This window comes from Alternaria infectoria (assembly GCF_024043175.1).
Source record: "Alternaria infectoria strain BMP 0036 chromosome Unknown scaffold_35, whole genome shotgun sequence".
In the NCBI taxonomy this organism is placed as follows: domain Eukaryota; kingdom Fungi; phylum Ascomycota; class Dothideomycetes; order Pleosporales; family Pleosporaceae; genus Alternaria; species Alternaria infectoria.
Window position 1 is genome coordinate 32,772 of NW_026250724.1, and position 18,754 is coordinate 51,525.

Sequence of the window (18,754 nt, forward strand, 5' to 3'; positions counted from 1 at the left end):
GCAGCTGGATGTGTGTCGCCGGTGTCCGCTTAAGAACGCTCCAGGGCGCCGGTGCGTCTTCATGGTCATGGTCGATCGGGTGGTGTAGCAAAGTCGTAAGTTTCGTCATGCGGCGCGTTTTCGTGGGTTGCTACATCGTTGGCTTGGCGGTTGGACGCGCCAACGACCCGCCGAAATCCATTGATCAGCGAGGTTTATCCGAGCAGAGAAGCGTTCGTACTTCGAGGAGTGTTTTCACGAGGCCGAGAAGTTTGGCTGGTGTTGGGTCGGGTGAAGTGGAAGAGTACTGCAGACATTTGGTTTGGTGGGGGTAGGTTGGAGCAAGGCTTGGCGCCTCTGCGTGCATCACCATCTCATTCCACCTCCTGCTTCCTACGACATCGTCACCCACTCTCGGCCTTCCGACACGAGTACCAAAAGATACATCTCGATCGAAAATTGTTATCTTCGCCTCGTTATTAGTTGATGGCCGCCCGCGACACAGCACAACGCTGCAGACCGCGGCCCCCAGTTCGAGCAGTGCGCATATGCGGCCACCCACTCCGGCATCTTTGGCAACGATCTCTTTCCATTACAGTTTCATCATACTATCGCATATTTGGGTCGCATACGGTAGGCAGACCGAAAGCCAAAGCAGAGTCCATTTGAACGGTCCCGCTTCATCATGATGAGCCAGAGACAAGCTCATGTGACTGCTATGGCATTCCTATCGCCATCATCAACGACATCATTATATACCGAGAGCCCAGACTGGCTTTTTAGATCGATGCAAGACTTCTGTGCCACGACCGACAGCTTACATTCGTCCGTCAGTTATGATTCTGGAATACTTATACTCGCCACATACAGTGTCACGTCTTAATCTACATGACGGTTGGTAGACTTGTATCCTTTATAATGGTCATCTGCAGCATGTACCCTCTCAGATTATCACCGCTAGTTGCCAAATTCCCCGGACCCCCAAGCAGAAGCAACAAAGTCGACATACTTATCGGCATTATCATCGCTACCCTCATCGAAGTTGTTCTGAACTCACTCAGCATCTACTCACCCAAATAGCTATGCGGGTATCGTGTCGGGTATGCGCTCCAAGGCTTCTCACTACGAGCAGAGGCTAGCCAGAGAGGCGAGGATTGCGTCGATACTAAGAAGATTGCACACCAATAAACGTCACCGCCCTTCCCGCCAAATCCCCAAACACGCCTCAGCAAGCCCGACATCACCGGCCCACAGCGCTTTTACCAGGAATTTGCGCAGCAGTCCTCTTGTCGTTCGTAGCTGGCGGCATAGCTGGCGTAGGCTTACGTCCTGTCGTGTCGAAGAGCCGATCCCGAATGCAACCAAGGAAAGGTGGTGAAGGCTTCTAGCCTTTAACCGCTCGACCACGAAAGAAACGTTTCTATCGAACTTCCTAACCGCCGAAGTGCTGTTCCCGGACCTGACAAAGAAAACATATGGCAAAGTACGTTGGGCACTACTGCTGCTATCGTTGACCGCTCTCCACTCCTCCGCCATGTCGAATTGCCCCTCTTATAGCTTCTCCAGCGTCTCCAGCGTCTTCATCGTCTCCATGAGTCTCTGAACAGTGGGCTTTGTCTTGTTCCATCGAGTTGTGCAATCTTTTGGTGACATTCAGCCTCGGCCAACCATGCCACTTGTACACTGCTCTGGCCCTCGATGTGGGCTGATTGAAGGGGAAGTAGATAATATCCATATCTGGGCTATTAGAGTCACCGCATACCAGGCCTCGGGCGTCTGCTGGTTTGGGAAGTGAGTGGCTGCGTTGGGTCGGCTGACCAATGAACGACAGCGAGGCACTGATTGAGGGTTGGAAAAGCTTCACCGCGCAGCCATACCCATGGACACATTCCCATCGAGCGGACATATTCGAAGTGAGGGTTCTGCTTCGTTCCGTTTTAAGAGGCTCATGGCGCATTGAAGGCGTCTCTGTGTAACCCTCGCTTCTACCAATCCCAGTGTCATATGCTGTCCCATAGCGGCGGGTACCCAGTTCCAAGTACAAGGCCACCTTTCACCCGCTGTGCTCAGCCGTGATTAAGACGACTTGTGTAGCGTAAGTCCTGTTGCTAGTTGGGACTCCTCTCTCACACCACTCATCATCCTCGTGCCAACGTGCCATCTTTCGCGTGCGGCGCATGCCTTGTCACTCAGCACACAACTCGGAAAAACCTACAACTTTCTCCGAAACTCTCTATCTGCTATTTCCTATCGAAGTGGTCATTGAAGCGACCTCAGACACAAGCTGCATGTCTTCACCATGCTCGTCCCCCGTGGCTTGCTAATGCGACCCTCCAGCGACCGAGAATCCTAAGAGCTCAAGAACGCGGCCCGCCTCTATTATTCCACCAAGCTCGACAATAGAAGGCGATCCACTCAAGCAAGCCTGCGCGCCCGTCGGAAAGCTGTCACGATGCAGCAAGATCAGCCCGAAAGGGACAGACAGCGGCGAGCTCCCAACTCGTCGAGCTCACCTGTCCTCGCACCACTCGGTTCCAGACAACACCTTTGCCACCGGTAGTATAGTGCTGCCCGCGCGACGGGCGAGGCTGCGAGCGGCAAGGTCGTGACAGCCACCACGAAGGACGCAACGCGCAAGCGGGCCGACAGGGTCGACCAGAAGGACAGCAAGACCCCCGGCGACCCGCGTATGGCAGTCACAGATCCCCGCTACCACCATGCTACCCAGGCAGACGATGATTACGAGATGCGAGACGATGCAGTAGTCCTTATGGAAATGACAGCCGAAACATCAGCAAGGGTAGCTTCGATCACAGGGATGAAGAGATGGAGACTACTGAACGCGTCCGTCGTTGGATAAACGAGATGCTGCTAGGTGGGTACGACCAAGCGCCTGCTGAGCCACCGCCTGGCTTACTAGCGTAGTGGTGGGCATACGGAGAGTTTCAATATCGATGCCATAGAGCAAGTAATTTTACGAGTGCATGGAACTGAAGAGCGACGGGGCGATGAAATGCACAAAGGGCATCGACTTAGGTCTATCACGGCGATCGATCCTGGTTGGTGACATCCACCGCATTCCACTTTGTTGAGCAGTACACAGAATTCAACGAAAGGTGCATTTCTGGAGCTTTCATGGTAATCGTGGTGGGGGTGGATTGGGCACGAGATGCAGATTGAGCAATTGCTTGAACCTATGGGAGCTTCGATAGTAGTACATAACTCACATTACCTTATCTCACGTACCAAAAGCAGTCAAACAGCGTTGTCCAAGCCCTGAGTTTTGTCGACTAAGTTGACTTGCCGCATGCGCATGTTTACTCTGAGCGAGAACAATGTGTTCTTCGCACTCACAACAAGACACGCAGCGGATCGTGCAACGGAGGATTCGACTGCCCAAATAAACTGACGTCGTTTTTCTCACCATCTGCCTTGATCGACCCTAGAGACGGTCTCCCGCGTGCGAGATACATCTCATATATATATGTATATATGTCGAAGTACTCATCTTACCTCTAACCTCTACCATCCAATCGAATTACGTTTCTACGCCTGTAATGTCCGTGTTACAACCATTTGGTCTCAATCAACCACACCTTCGGCGAGAACTGCCACCTCGCTATCCCCATAAAGCTTTGTCAACTACTGAGGGTATGTTGCTTCCATTCATTCATCAATTCACATAAGCTCATCTTATTGTAGCGCATAGTTCCAGCGGCCGCCGCTCACCTCGACTTTGCTTTCGGTAGGTGCGTGACCACGTGAAACGTAAAGACGCGCTCACCTCACCCGATCTGGGTGGCTAACGTGCGCATTCAGCGTTTGCAATTGCCCAAGTTGCCTCGTCTCCACCGTCTGTACTCGTCGCGGCGTGACAAAGCGGGAATTATGGGTGATGATTACATGAAAACGTGGAGCGTCCAAGCCGACCATGCGAGTCGGGACGCACGCGGCACGCTCTCACAACTACAAGGGCAAGATGCGTAAAATACACGTCCTCAGCCATTCGAAAGCACACCCACCAGACGTTGTCATTCAAACGTCTTCGATCGTGTCGTGATATCAACTGAAGCAGCCGCAAGAGCATACGTTGTCGGCTCGTTTGCAAGAAGTACGCTTCGACCAAGGATAAGCACCAGGTGCCCAGCAAATCATCAGCACACTTGACAGTATGGAACCGCCGGAAACGAAGCCAGCGTAGGACTCTCAGGCATTGGACCAGCTATGCAGATCGGCATTATGAGGCCAGGGCCTAGTCAAGGAAACCAAGACTCGAAAGGTATACGCCAATCCCGCCACCGCCGCTCGACTCATGGCGACCAGAGTCGAAACAACACCGCTATCCCAAGCCGTAATATCGCCCGAATGATCCGCGAGAGTAGCCTTGATAGCGGAGAAGAGAAGATGAAGAAGAGCTTCGAAGTCATCCACGAATGGCTCGATGGCATGGGGTTGGGTGGTGCAAATGACGCGCCTTTACATCCCCCCGATGGTCTATTTGATGAATGGTCGTCATGCGGAGAAGTTCGATACCGGATCTGAGGAGCGCCTTGAGATGAGGTGAACAGTGTGCAGTCCCAACCGGCATGAAATAAACAGTCCATGGACTCGGGTGTCCTATAATTATATTTTCAGGCTAGTGAAGACAGCCGAGAAGCATCAGACAGTGGAGGATGGGTGAGGACTCGTGCGGTTCTCGGTGGATATCGTAGCGTAGCACGTGGAGCACAAATGCTCCAAAAGTTCTAGGCAAATTGGGGTACCTTAGTGCACCAAAAGTAGTTCAACGAATATTTCCAAAATCCTCCGATTAAGTTATTATGCCTCACATCCACAATGGCCTAACAACAAGGATGCCGTTAGTCACCCCGAGTATACGTGCGTTCTAGTCATGGGACACGACAGTGCGGCTGCGGTTTTGTGATGCAATCAGCTCATATCAACAACACATGATTGCTGAGGTTTCCACGAGCTAGCCTAGAGTCATGGCATTTCGTAGATCTCTACCTTTGGCAAGCCACAGCGAAGTCTTCCAAATGTCGACAGCCAGGCACCTTCTAGCATTCATCTTTTGGTGGTTCCCAAAAATGAAGCGCCTCGTTTACGTTCGCACCTCCGTCATGTTGGAGTAAACGCAAACATCAGTAGAGGGCCGACAGCCAAAGGATATAGACTGCGAAGCATGTGAAAGCACTTGAATGAGCTGTCCATTCTGACGGACATCAACACTGCAGAAGAATCAAGACAAGCACGAAGGTCGGCTGGAGTGAAAGTCGGCGCCGGTGAAAGCGCGATCGGTGATCGATTGGTCGCAGGGAGGAGAGCCTCGACCTCGACGTGTTGGTGGATGTGAGTGGAGAGAAGAGACGACAGGCTGAGGTTGGTCTCGACGGCAACTCAAGACATTCATAGCCCGGGAAGAGTAGTTCAGATAGCTTGTACCAAGCGGAGTACCAAGATCCGGCACCACATCCTTAGCCCCTTCTCCAACTCTTGTTTCTACTTCTTCACCAGCTTGCCTGAGTTCTGGTGATTACCGCCAAAAGTTCTTTGCGACCACAAAATCAACACGGCGCAACATTCTAGAGTGGATCTACTACAGGCGCTGGGTCCGAAAGTTCGCGGCTTTGTTTGGCGGCCGAATCCGAGATATCGGATGGTTGTGGGGGAGAGAGGATCTCTTGGGCGGGGGAATCCAACGTTGGAGCGCTGGCACCCTTGGCAGGCTTCGCGCGTCCGGCGTCCGGCGCAGGCCTAATTCAACGACAATGTTGCCCTCCAACTCGGATGGCCCTTTTGCCCTAGGCCTTTTCTACACGACTAAAGTGCGTCGAGACGACATGCTCAGCTGACCTGGACGACACCCGACCTTCATCAGGAACGCGACAGCCAGCACCACGCCCAACCACCCACACCCTTGTGTTCCCACGTCGCTGTCCTAGGGGGATGTTTCGTCGACACCACAACCGCCTCCTCCATGATGACTTGCCTTCGCCCTTACCGCAGCCAGAGCTCGGGCAGTCCTTCTACTATGTACGCCTGCCCGCCCGTCTGACGTAGCCGCCAAGGCCCCGCGCGCGCCAACCCGCTAGCCTTACGATACATTCACACACGCCGAAGAGACAGCCAGTGCGCAATCGCCCTGCAATACACGCATTACATCACCATATAATGCGAGCGACATCGCGATATTCTGGACGTACGAATGGGTACATGCTTACCGCCTTATCCCCAAAGCTACTTCTGTCGCGACTGACACGACACCGTAGGACACATGCCGCGTGTCTTTGGCAAGGCAGTGACAAAGAGCACCGTCAATATGTTGTCGGTATCGTCTCTGACCTCAAGCCCGCCGACTAGACGCCCTCGCTACACATGAACGCCCATGCCGATACTACACTCCACCTCCACCCCGCCCACCTCAGCGCTGCTCAAGCGACGACAACTTGACGCTTCCACCTTATCGCAAGCAGACCGCTCCCCGTCAGCCAATTATCCCTTTCCAGTCCCTGGGCACCTTCGCCCCGTACAAGATGGAACCATCAACACGTAGCCGCAGGCGAGATAGACGGAATCACGAGCACACGCTCGAACGTCATTGCCGGACGCTCTCATCGATTAACCACGTGTATGATCAAGCCTGGTCCGCAGTCGTTACCCAACACTCACACTTCTTTTACGGTCATTCTGCATCTCCTTCCTCGAACAAGAACATATACAAGTGGCGTTTGGAGGGTTTCACCACGTAACGGTGCATGGAAGACTGGACGGTCATGGCAACCTCAATGGACGTGATATACGTGGGCTCACCAAACGTCGTCATCACGGATGTGATGGAGACCTTGCCGTCGCACTTTGGCATCGCGGCCATGGGCGGTACACCAACTCGACCAGGTCCCGACCTAAGTCGGTTGTCCATTCCACCATGAATACCATCGCATCCCTCTCCGTCGCAGCCCTCGACCATCAACACGCCTCACAACGCAGGCCTGCCATCCCGTGGTCCTGCCAACCATGAAGTATGTCGCATCCGTGTCCGCCGCCAAGTCATTCTATCCGGCTTCGCCAATGCCTTCTCAGGTCATCGTGGACGTAGTCGCGGCTAGATGTCCCTATGCCACTCATGGACGACGTGAAGATGACGTCGATGTGGTACGGCGCCGCGATGTTGCTAGCAGCACAGAGGCCGTGAGGAACGACAACAAAAGGGGTATATATGTCCAGCTGCGTCTCCAGTAGCACTACGAACTTGCACTTGACAGATCGAGGTCTTCTCCTTCTCCACGATTGAGTGACCAGCTTAGGCTTAGTGCTGACGGATGCGAAGTTAAATCTGAGTAATGCTTGCCTCTCTTAGAACCTGTTCGGTCTCATGAATATGATCAACTCCTCAATTGGCGAACTTCTGCTAGCGTCTCCTGCGCATGGATATTCGAGATGCTCAAACCATCCACAGCCTAACGCGCAGGTACACCACGACGAACTGATACGTCTCTCATATCGATAAGATCAATGGAACGACTGTTCTGAGCGTCGGGAGTTCTCCGCAACCTCCCGGCATCGTCGCGGACGGTTCTTCAGTCAAGCTATGCTCACTCTTTACTGCCCGTGTAACAACATTCCACTTAACCCACGAACGCTCAAGTTCTCTATAGTCTCGTCTGCTTCTATCACGGCATACTTTAAACCCTATCGTAGAAGAACAGCGTTGCGGCCGCTCTTAGGGACGATACGCCTCTGCGTTCTCCATTTGTCAAGAAAGCGACAAGGATAGTATTAATCAGCAATGCCGTTATAGCCAGTGTTGTATCAAGGGTCTAAGTATTAATTACTGTGCGCAGACGTTGTACTGGGGTTTTACAACAAGTTCGCATGATTATATAGTCAAATACAAGTCTATCCGTTAGCGGAACAAGTATATCTATGCTTCAATCCGATCTATAGCCATGGAAAACGTATTAAAGACAATTACAGACCTAGCGGACGATGTACGCAAGGATTACCCACCACTAGCTTTTTCCTGTCCGGATGCGTATCAGCGCAAGGAACTTTATCTCCGCGCACGTGGGTGCGTTGCTTGTTTCGGTCTTGACAGCGCCCCCGCGGACAACGATCACGGGAAGGATCTGGTACCCGGTCTCGCACGAAATGAAGTCGGCGAGGCTAGCGGCAGCGGCGTCTGGTGTAACTTCGTTGTGTCTGTGCCGCATGAGCCCCAAACGCTGCAACTTGCGCGAACAACAATGGTCGCCGCATCGTACCCTGGTCTTTGCAAACAATGAACGAAGAAATACTAATAATGCAAGGTGCTAGATGAAAGTCGACCTGAGTTTGCGCAGCTTCGATGATACTAGCGAAGGTGCCAAGGTCCGGTACCTGGACGCTTTGCTTCTTATGATGGAGACGGGAGCGAATCCTTCATGTCTCGGCTAGCAGATTGGGCCAAAGGTCGATTGAAGAAGTTCCAGAACACGGACAGTGCTGAGCGTAGCCATACGTTACCCAAAATATGGGTGTCTCTAAGCACAATCGCTGGTTCGATTTGAACGAATGCCGAACGTGCAGCGATATCTGGATAAGAAGTCAGCTCCTGTCCCCCTTCTTCAAGCACGACATCAAAAATATATTCGCCGCTCTTCTCTCCTCACAATCGAGCATTCATCCTGTTAGCCGATCGCACGCGCCCACTATACCAGATCGAAGACAATCTATCAACTGACTGTCATGTCGGGCGTCGACAACGTCGACAGCTCACGCCACGAGGTCTATGAGTTGCAACCTCTCTTCAAACTCGGTGATCCTGACCGGCTGTTCGATAGCCCGCTTGCCGAACGTATCAGCACGCTCTTCACCATGCATGCTTCCAGCAATGGTATGTGACAATTCCGATGCGACAGCCGTACGTGATGGCGAAACTGATGTTGGACCAGAAACTGAAGGAGACCCATACGATGACCTACTGCTCGCAGGCAAGGCAAAACACCCATCGTCGAACCCGTGTGAGAATGATGGCGAGAAGGTGCCCTCTGCGGTCGAAGCCCCAAAGGTAGCGCCGGTGGAAGGTACGATATATCAGCACTTTTACATACGTTTGCTTACATCCGAACTCTCAGCCGCCAGTCAGCACGACCATGCAGAGGCGCAAGTCCCCTCTAAGCGGGTCGAATGTCTTGACAAAGAGGTGAACGTGGCTCTCGCGAAAGCCAAAGCCAAGGTCGTCATCACGATGTTCTGCAGCGTGGTTATCAGTCAGGGTCTCGCCACGATTGTCGCCATGGTCATGGCTGCCGTGGCGATCGGACAGGCCCTGCTTCTCATGTTCTTCTCGCTCATTGTCATGATGTGGTTCATGGAGAGCATCATCAAAGACTTGTAGGTGGTGGACTACGGCTGGCTTTGGAATCGGGATGGTATGCTGCGCTCCGGACCTTCCTCTTCTCTGCGTACGGTTTGGGGTGATAAATGGGCTAGCATCCAGCTCTTTCTCAAACATTTGATGCCGGAATATGGCTTGACTCTTTTGACTTCGTTCCAGCGCATGTGAATTGGCATCGTTGAGTTCATCGTCTTCCGTGCCGTTTACTTCTCTACCGCCGGGGCTGACTAGTCGATTTTATCCGGGCAGAATGTTGAGCAAACATCAATTCTACTATACTTCTATCTTCCCCCGAAATCTTAGACGGAAAAACGAGCTTGGTATAGTGCTGTCGCCCTTCGTTGAAGTTCAGCGCGAACTCTCTAGCGCGGAAGTCAGCTGCCTTGCCTCCGGGGCGGCGCCCAACAAGAATGCAATGGCTCCCGTTTGTGGGTGACAGCGCCGTCATTGGCAGATTAGGTGTTCTTCTATGTGCCGATGGGGTACGAGGATGCGAAAGCACCTGGCACAGGCGCTGAGCCTCGATTGCGGGGAGCCTGGACTCTGCCAAGCTGTCATCATCACGTGCCGACTAGTCAGCTTCCACCCGGGCAAGATCACAGGCCACCGCGCCCCGAGTGCAGATACCGCGTACGTCCGTATGCGCATCTGGTACCTGTGACCCCAGACTGAAATCTCGCTCTACACTACCATCACTGCGTCTCTCTCGAATCGTAACATTGCGATGCGCCATTCGTGATGCGACGTCACTAGCCATGTACGCGCGTATCGCAACACCAAACCACGACACCCAGCAGTGCCAACGGCGCCACAGCCTCTAGTCGTGTTCTCAAATGGGCAAAATGGCATTGTAAGTATTGAGGCGCTTATGAAGGCGCATCAACTGCCATGAGGAGGGTATTGCTATTCGAAGAGCTCGTGCTGCAATGCCATATCACCGCCATATCACCGCCATCCACGGGTACGAACTGCCCAGGCTTCTTTCATCTAGATTGGCTTAACACTGACTCGTGATTTCCAGAAGCGTACCAAGCTGCGACTGTCTTTCATCGTCCGTCAACATGCCCTCTACCGCATACGCACACGCACCTGTCTTCGATTCCACCCCGCATCAACACCCCTTCGACGCGGCTGAGATTAGACAAGCCGACGAAGTGAGAGGGAGAAAGCACGGCTACTGGCGTTGGAACATTTGGCCAGTCTTTCTCGATTGGTCGGTGCAGGAGCTTGAGCCGACACCACAAGATGACAAGATATCGGAGCAGTGCCGGGCAAAGCTAATGCCATCAGATGAGATGTAGAACACAGCGAGTTGGCATCTATCTTCGCGTTCGAAGATCTTGGCGGTTTCACTGCGCTACGCGTTGGTGGTCGAGGCTGATGCTCCCGCCCTCTGCACATCGCTCGCCTCCAATCTTCATCCGCGCCTCCTCCCAGTCGATCCGGGCCAGCCATGCGATTGTCTGCAGCACCTGTTCCAGCCCGCGATGCGCCCACAATGACCCTCTTCAAAATCTGTCCCCTCGACGACGTCCGAATAAGCGAAGCCGCTCTTTGCTATGCCGGCGGGTTGGTGATACACGAGGAGGACGGCACATACATACACCCGGTCACACGGTGTTGGCCTCGCTGGGGTGATGGGCCCGGGAGCTTGATCGTGGATTGTGTCGGGTAGCGGGGAGAGGCGGAGAGGAATGCGCACAACCCGATGGCCCCTCGACGAGCTCAGATGTGGCCCGCATTCCGCACTGGTCCCAAGGTTGCAATACCGGTGCCGCGCCTTAGCAGGCAACAATATCAATGTCAAACCATGTGGGAGGAAGCCGACATGATGTCTCATTGTCAAATGGTAGCGGCCCGAGCTGCTCGTCATACCAGTGTTGGCGTGAATTTCCCGCATTGCTCGACCGATCGACATGTCGGTAGTCTTAATGTACTTGCATTCACATGCGCTTCTTAGACTACAGATCCGGGTTGGGAGTGAGGTTGAAGACCATTGGACTTTCCATTTCCCATGAGGAATGAGGGTCTCGTGTATCACCCTTGGCAGAGAAGACGATGCATCGCAATGAAAACATGTTTGTTGGCTTACTCCCATTCTTTCCGCAACAACTTCGGGTGAAGACAAGCCCAGTATGGAGAAAGCAGTACACTAGCTATAGCTGAATCTTATCTATGACAAATCGCAAAACAAGAGACATTCATTCATTCCGGAAGGAGAACTGACAAGACGCTGGCAGAATCTCTGATGTGCTAGCTAAGTTCCTTCGCAGTGGCTAGTAAGATCTTGGACAGTGATACATGTATAGAGGGAACGTATTCTCCTCCTCGCCAACATCGCCAACAAAGTCCGGGTAGAAGAACATGGTACGTATCCTAGGTGTCTCGTTGCCTGAAAGCCGAGCGGATAGTGTCCAAGCGAGCAATGTACAACTCGAACTCATCGCCACTCTTCCTCCTCAGCTCTTCGATGGTGGTTCTGACCTCGAGCACACTCCTGATGGAAGCCATATCGGGGTCCTTGCGACCATGCATTCTGTCCAGAATCGCCATGATGTCGTTATTGGCGTCGACATAGGCTCGGAGTGCGTTCAGGTTTGCCTGCACCGTATCGGTAGTAGCGTCCGATAGGATGAGCTCGAATTCCTCGTCCTCTTCCTCCCTTAGCGACTCTCGACGATGACGCTCGGCGACAGCCAGCTTATGACTGGCTAGCAACATGCTAGACTTGAGCTTCTCCACGTCTCTGATGACCGATTGTGCCCTCCTCATGATAATGTTGGCAATCAGGATCATGACGAACCCGCTCAGAAGCAACACGCGAGCATCTGTGTCCGACCCCGAGACATAGTGGGCATCCAAGTAGCCGAAACTGTGAAGGATGATCTTGGAGTTACAGACAATGACAGTTGCGAGGTTCGTAAACAATATGATATTGAGCCAGATAGGTAGAGGCGAAGGGCGGCAGTCCATTACGCCTGATCTTGGGAGTCAGCGGAGAAGCACAGGGAAAAAGGGTACGCGGTTGGGTATGATAGACTTACGGATGAGTTACAGGGCAGGTCTGATTGAGGTTTAGCGATATGGAAACCTTGCAACGGTTCTCGCCCGATGGGTAAAGGTAATGTTATAGGGGTTGCGCAATATGTCACGATGAGGAAATCCGGGAGGAAACACGCGATATTTATCATGCCGTCTGGAACGGCCTTCGCTCTATAATCTGGTTGAAACCTTGATGAGGCGTGAAGCAATGATTCCTGGTCTTTGGCTTCGCTCGCAGTGCACTGTGGATGGCATAAATGGCCTCGACATGAGTAGACAATCAGGATATTGGTAGTGCTCTCGATGCCGGCGGACCGTTAGCCAATAGAGAAAGCGATACATCAGGTGCGATGCGAGCACTTGCTTGACCTCGCAACTGCGCTGGCCCTGAACTGATGGGGTGAGAGTAAGGGCGTTGAAACAGTGTCTCATATTTGCCTCGCAGCGACACAAATTCGGAATGACGACAAGAGTTCAGGGAAGTCCAAAGGAAACATAAGCTGAAACCAATGTCTCTGTTTATGCAACCCTCACGCGGTTTCGGCCTCTCGAGCAGCTTTGTGGACGACGGACGGATTGAACAAATGTCATCGACGAACACCTATGCAGACGAGTACACGGTACATTCATCATAATATCGTGCTTCTATCACGAAGATTTAGCGGGTGCGACATCTTATCTCGGTCGACCTGAACATGATCGTGTCGTCGGGTGGAACGAGATGCGTTGCGCGTGGGCTTGCTGGTGAGCTGCGAAACTGTGCCACACGACACCACAACCACGACGGGTAGATATCAGCATCAAAAAAGGGCCAGTACTTCGAGATGACCAATGCGACAAAGAATCCAATTTATGACGGAGACTGGATCGCTTTGCGGCTCTGGAGAGATGTGCGCAGCCAGGGGACTTGGGGCGGGCGTCCCGCAGCCAGAACCGCCGCAGCTCACCAAGACCTCTGCGTGCAGACAGGAACCCAACTCCAAACGACGTCAGCCTTTCTCAATGAATGAATGTGCAAAACTGTACTTAAGTCGACATGCTCTTGCTACCGCGAGAAAATAAACGCTGCTTTCGCGCTTTCCCATGTCGTCGTTGAAAGAAGGTGCTGCGCATCCCTGCCATCTGACATCAGCTTGGCTACATAGCGCTCAGGCAAACTCTCCGGCCCAACCACGATCACTCCTGGCCAGACCAGCAGCGTAGCGCCCACGCTACCCCGCCATCATGACACGCGACAGTATGACCCTTGCTCTGACCCGCTACCGCCATCCGCGTTGTACCTGATCGTCGTACTAACGTCGTGTAGGTGACAACTCCACCACGCCCACGCGCCGCTTGTCCCACCACTCAGCCGCTCGTGGCATGAACTTCTATGAGCCGCGCACTTATCGCACTCGCGCGAAGCTTCGAATCCCGGCGGGTCACACCAAAGAAACTTACGAAGTCGACTGCCTTACCAACAAACGATTCTCAGAGAACTTCGACGAACCGGAGTATCGTGTGCGATGGGCCGGGCTGGACGAGAACGGCAACAAGTGGCCGTCAACCTGGCAGATTGCGAGCGTGATAGAAGATGTCTCGATCGGGCAGTATGAGGCTAGCCACGCGCAGCCTGGGCATGAGGAGATGGACGTCGATACTGCAGCTGAGGCCTCCCCCGAGACTGGTCGCTCTACCATCAACACCGTCCGCGCACTGGCGCTTCCAGCCACGTTAGCTGTGCAGGCAAAGAAGAAGAACAATGCAAAGCACAAAGAGAAGCAGAAAGTGATGATGAGGGCAGTGCAAGACGATAACGGCATGCGGTCAGTTCTGGGAGAGGGTCAAGACAAACAGAAGAAAGGAAAGGGCAAGGAGAAGAAGAAGGCTCAGAAGAGCGCAGGGCCACGTTACAGCGTCTTCGACATGATGCAGAGAAAGGACAAGCGCGACAGTGGAAAAGGCAAAGCCAAGGTGCCGGGCGGAGGGCTGTACGCACATGGGTATACTGCTGAGGACTCCGACGATAGTCTCTCCAGTCCTACATTCAGTTCCTTATACGATTCCGTCAAGCGACGCAGAGCCAAAAGAGTAGGGCGCTTCGCAGCGCTGACTCGCCGGCTAGCTCAACAATGTCGACATCGGCATGCCCCCCTGGTGTCTTTGGACTTTGCTGCTGCTGACTCCCTGAGACGCAGGCTCATGGTCGTATCGATATGGAGGCCGCTCCCGGTGCGCAGATTGGATCATACTAGAGGACAGACGGAAGAAAAAAACACGAATAATGACTACCATGATGATACCCATTCATATCTAGCCATATTGAAAGAGTTAATGAAAACCTTGCTTGACATCATCTGTCCCATCGTGCATTTTGGCCATGATGCATCTGCGATGTGATACGCCGTTCCGTCCTTGATCACAAGGTTGTAACTTCCTAAGTCAGATATAGGTAACAAGAAGCGATGGAAGTGCTCATCATAGCATTTTCTCAACCCAATACTTCGTGGTCGTTTCGTACCATGGCTGCCTTTCTACACACATGAGTTATCAGTTCCGGGACGGGATGTATGCATCGGCTTTGAGTGTTCTTCCGGCTAGAATTCCAATAAGAGGGACCTTTAACAGGTTAACGATGGCGTTTTGCCCGGGTAAACCGAGTGGTAGCCATCCAAAGTCCATTGCCCGTCTGGTGTATTGAAGGTTGGAGGGAAGGAGCGCGGCAGCACGCCACATGTGATGCAGTCTTGCTACCGCTCATCAGGCTGATTCCGTCTTAACACGAACAAATCCAAGCTTTGTGAACACGGTCGTTACACCATCGCGATGTGCCGCACTCCATGTATTGCCGGCACAAGTGCAAAAACTCCTACATGCGACGTGGTGCTTCTCCTATCGCCAGACGCCGGACAAGATTCATGCCAATATCTTGATCAGAGATGTAGGGGGTGCAACATCACTTCGACAGAAAAGCTCCTTCTGGTCCGAGATCGTTGGTTGAGAAGGCATGGCGGCTGTGGGAAACGTCAGACCCCGTGGGTGATGGGTTGTGAAGTTCCCGGGCTGACTCGCGCTCCGCCAATAGCGCTCAAGAGAGCGCCGCGGGAGTGGTCATGTCGCGATAGCTCCGTTTTGGGATCGCCAGCCGCGTCAAAACTCGTAACATTCAACAACACGCGCATCTTCTTCCCTTACGCAAGATCTTCCAACTCAAAGACAGCTCATCAGTATAGGCGCGACGCGATGACAACATTAACAGATCTAGTTGGGCCCCGCGTCCTCGTCTAGGAGAGATGAGCTGGGCATGAAGGTGCGCGTCGCTCGGTGAGGGCAGGAGGCAACTGCGCGTCAAACCCGCTCAACGCGCGCGCGCTTCAGCAGCTGAGTATCGCAATACGTGGAGCTCACTCTTACAATGCGTGTATCGTCAGCAAAATGGAGCATGTGGACGTTGGACTTCGATTCGTTCGTGTACCCTGCTGGATATGACTATCTTTTGGACCAGTGCCGACAACGTCACAAGGACAATGTGCAACCCACGCTTTCAAAAGCCATACGTCTCACATCAGGCAATATCCCTTCCAGGGAGATACATCACCAGCTCAAGCGACCAAACTAGCGAGATCACAATGGGCTGGAAGATACACCTACTTTTCCCATGGACCGAGGTAACACCCAAAGCTTGACTGGCGCCGACAAGGCATGCAGCACTGGAACTTCTCGCTACACCTACTCAGGACCAAGGCACGACTGACAAGATTGGGTGAGCTGTTCATTAATGGAGTGTATCTGTATCCCTCAAACCATCGCGTGCATCAAAGTCATCACCTTCTCGCTACCGCTTAAAACCGCCATCACCAACTCGACCACGCTGATCGCAGCGGATACAGCCAGCTGGGAGTAGTGTCGAGTAGTGATGGGTCGTGCGAGAAGAACAAAATAACATCAAGCCTTTTGACCTCGCCAGACTCCGACATCACCTCACGACAGAACTCAACGCCACGCAACATCAGACCCATAAGACTACATCCTCGACACCATAGCCACACTTCTGATGGGGATTAGTATGTCTCCTTCGCGCTCCATGCAACAAAGGCCGGATAGTTCACTCACTACTCGTCCACCGGTATGTGGATGACTTCGACCGGGCCGTCAGACACCAACTCCCACTTGTTGTTCCTGCACTCTTCGAGCGTCTTGCCGAGATAGTAGACACCAACCGTGTCTGGCTTCCAGAGGTCGTTTAGATCGTACCACCTCGACGGCGACATTTCGTTTTCTTCTTCGTCGTCCTTCAGATCCAGAGGAATGGCGTAGATCCCACTGATGAAACCGTTATCTCCAACCTGCCCTACGGCGGCGTATGGTGTTTGTTGCGTGTTGATGCCGCGGTCCTTGGTGCCCTCCTCGGCGTTGATGATCCCGATATGTACCAACTTTGATTTGTACAGGTTTGGAGATTGCGCGTTCCCGGTTGCATTCGGGTTAGCTTCGAACCGCATCGACTTCGTTTGGTTTAAGGGTCCAAAAGATCCTCCAGACTGTGTTGGTTGGGCGACATCGTCACTGCCGTGTGGCTTTCCCAGATGATGTTTGGCGTATATGAACGGGGTGGAGACCGCGTTGGAGTAATGATTAATCTCGCTCATAGCTGAAGGAGCGTAATGAGCGGTGAGCTCAGCCGGAAGAATCTCTAGATAAAGACGAACGTTGTTGTGGTGGCCCATGGCGTAGATGTGTCGGCTGGGTGGCTGCATTTCAACATCCCGCATACGAGTGACTGTCGACTCTCGGTTGAAGTTCATGCGAAGCACTTTGTCCAGATCGGTCTCTCCGCCCAACTGAGACATCCGTAGTTCCGCGTATTCATCCCATCTCTTCATGTATTCGTCCAAGATGTCACCAAATTTCTGTTCATCTTCAATCTGAGGTGTTGACACATGAAGTCAGTAAGTTTCTTCAAAGCAGCGCATACAAGGTAGTTCTTACATCGACCTTAAAGAACTCGCAGATCTGTTGCTTGAAGGGAAGCGCGTGCTTTTCGTTGCTAGATCGCCACCGCGAGAAATCTGCATACTGTTGGGCCCCAACGTGACGTGCTTTCTCGTTCATGTCAGCCATCCTGCCAAAACCTAGAGTAGGTAGGTGTGGACGTGCGTTCTTGTTTGTCGACATTCGATGATGGTTAAGAAGGCGGGCGGGGAGTGAGAAAGGTGCTGCACGTCGAAGGAGACGGGAGGATGCCATGAGCGCGAAGATTGTTCGGGCTGAGTTGAGGTTTAATACCTAAGCAGGTGAGATACGTGGGCACTAGTGGAGGCAGGCAGGTGCCCAGGGTAAGAGGGGTTCTAATAGGCTAGATGTGAGACTAGCGAAGGGTCTAGCGCGTTGACTGTGATAGCAAAGGTCACGCCCGAATCATCAACGTCGCGATATTATCGTTGAAATCTCGGTAGTGAAGTCATTTCGCACAGATGTTGATCAAATAGTAGACTATTTTGGACAAACTGATCTGCCCAGGCTTCCGAGCGGAGAAATTCATTGTGTTGTGCATAGCGGCTGCAACACCAAACATGGTTCCTGTGCGACTACGTCAAAGCGGCGAACGGTTGTGGAAGCAAATTCACCAGACTGTGGAGTCTACAACATACAACTTAGATGATTGCGCATTCTCTCCCAGTGGCAAGACGGTGGCAAACGCCGCGACAACCTGCGGGTTTCTCCACCACACATGAGCAAAGTCAACACCAGTCTGCATGTGTCTTTGAAGGAATACCAAGTGTTTAGAACCCAGGCAAAGAAAGCACCGGTGTCAACATGTTTTCGCGATGGTAGCCTCACAAACATGCTGAACAAAGCGGTACCAAAACGAATCACGAACAAAGACACCTTTCACGGACGCGCGTGTGTCAACATGTCAAACTCAAGCAAAGTCAATCGTCGCCCAAAGAATGCGTTCAGATCTGACGAGGGCAATCATGCTGAGCGCAGGCGGGTCTACCACTGGCACAAGGAATGCTCCCAGACAAGACGCGTAGCAAGCATGTCGATTCGACGAAGTTCCAACGTCGCAAATCGACAGCGCAAGTTGCTTCTCGCCAGAGCTCATCAAAGAGCCAGTAGCAGGTGTAGCAAGCGGTATCAGGTATTTGGGTCACAGCAAAGTACCTGTAGCAGAGAGTTGGGTTGTATACGCATCTTGAACGGTTCACGATAAGTTTATTGCCAATGGCGCTCATGCAAAGATTGAATTCTGTATCAATCCATCGAAGATACTGCGCATCAATGCTGCTACCCTATCGACCATATCGCTCGTTGCCTGCTGTCAGATGCAAATCTACACTTCCAACGCCCCCAATCGTTGCTCTATCTCCCGAT

At 52.7% G+C, this 18,754-nt stretch overlaps 4 protein-coding genes across 4 annotated transcripts; 2 read left to right on the forward strand and 2 right to left on the reverse strand.

Annotated features, from left to right (window-relative positions):
- Window positions 1-8,848: 8,848 nt before the first annotated feature.
- Window positions 8,849-9,355, forward strand: J4E92_010360 (uncharacterized protein; the record flags this gene model as incomplete). Its single annotated transcript, XM_051501698.1, has 2 exons — window positions 8,849-8,855; window positions 8,877-9,355. The coding sequence occupies 2 exons, from the start codon at window positions 8,849-8,851 to the stop codon at window positions 9,353-9,355; spliced, it is 486 nt and encodes a 161-aa protein (XP_051348047.1).
- A 2,376-nt stretch (window positions 9,356-11,731) lies between these two features.
- On the reverse strand, window positions 11,732-12,328 carry J4E92_010361 (uncharacterized protein; the record flags this gene model as incomplete). The annotated part of the gene is made up of 1 exon (XM_051501699.1): window positions 11,732-12,328. The coding sequence occupies one exon, from the start codon at window positions 12,326-12,328 to the stop codon at window positions 11,732-11,734; it is 597 nt and encodes a 198-aa protein (XP_051348048.1).
- Window positions 12,329-13,621: 1,293 nt separating this feature from the next.
- Window positions 13,622-14,631, forward strand: J4E92_010362 (uncharacterized protein; the record flags this gene model as incomplete). The annotated part of the gene is made up of 3 exons (XM_051501700.1): window positions 13,622-13,634; window positions 13,704-14,467; window positions 14,569-14,631. 3 exons carry the CDS (start codon window positions 13,622-13,624, stop codon window positions 14,629-14,631), a joined length of 840 nt encoding a protein of 279 aa, XP_051348049.1.
- Window positions 14,632-16,488: 1,857 nt separating this feature from the next.
- J4E92_010363 (uncharacterized protein) lies at window positions 16,489-17,551 on the reverse strand (the record flags this gene model as incomplete). Its single annotated transcript, XM_051501701.1, has 2 exons — window positions 16,489-17,301; window positions 17,366-17,551. 2 exons carry the CDS (start codon window positions 17,549-17,551, stop codon window positions 16,489-16,491), a joined length of 999 nt encoding a protein of 332 aa, XP_051348050.1.
- Between the last annotated feature and the right edge of the window lie 1,203 nt (window positions 17,552-18,754).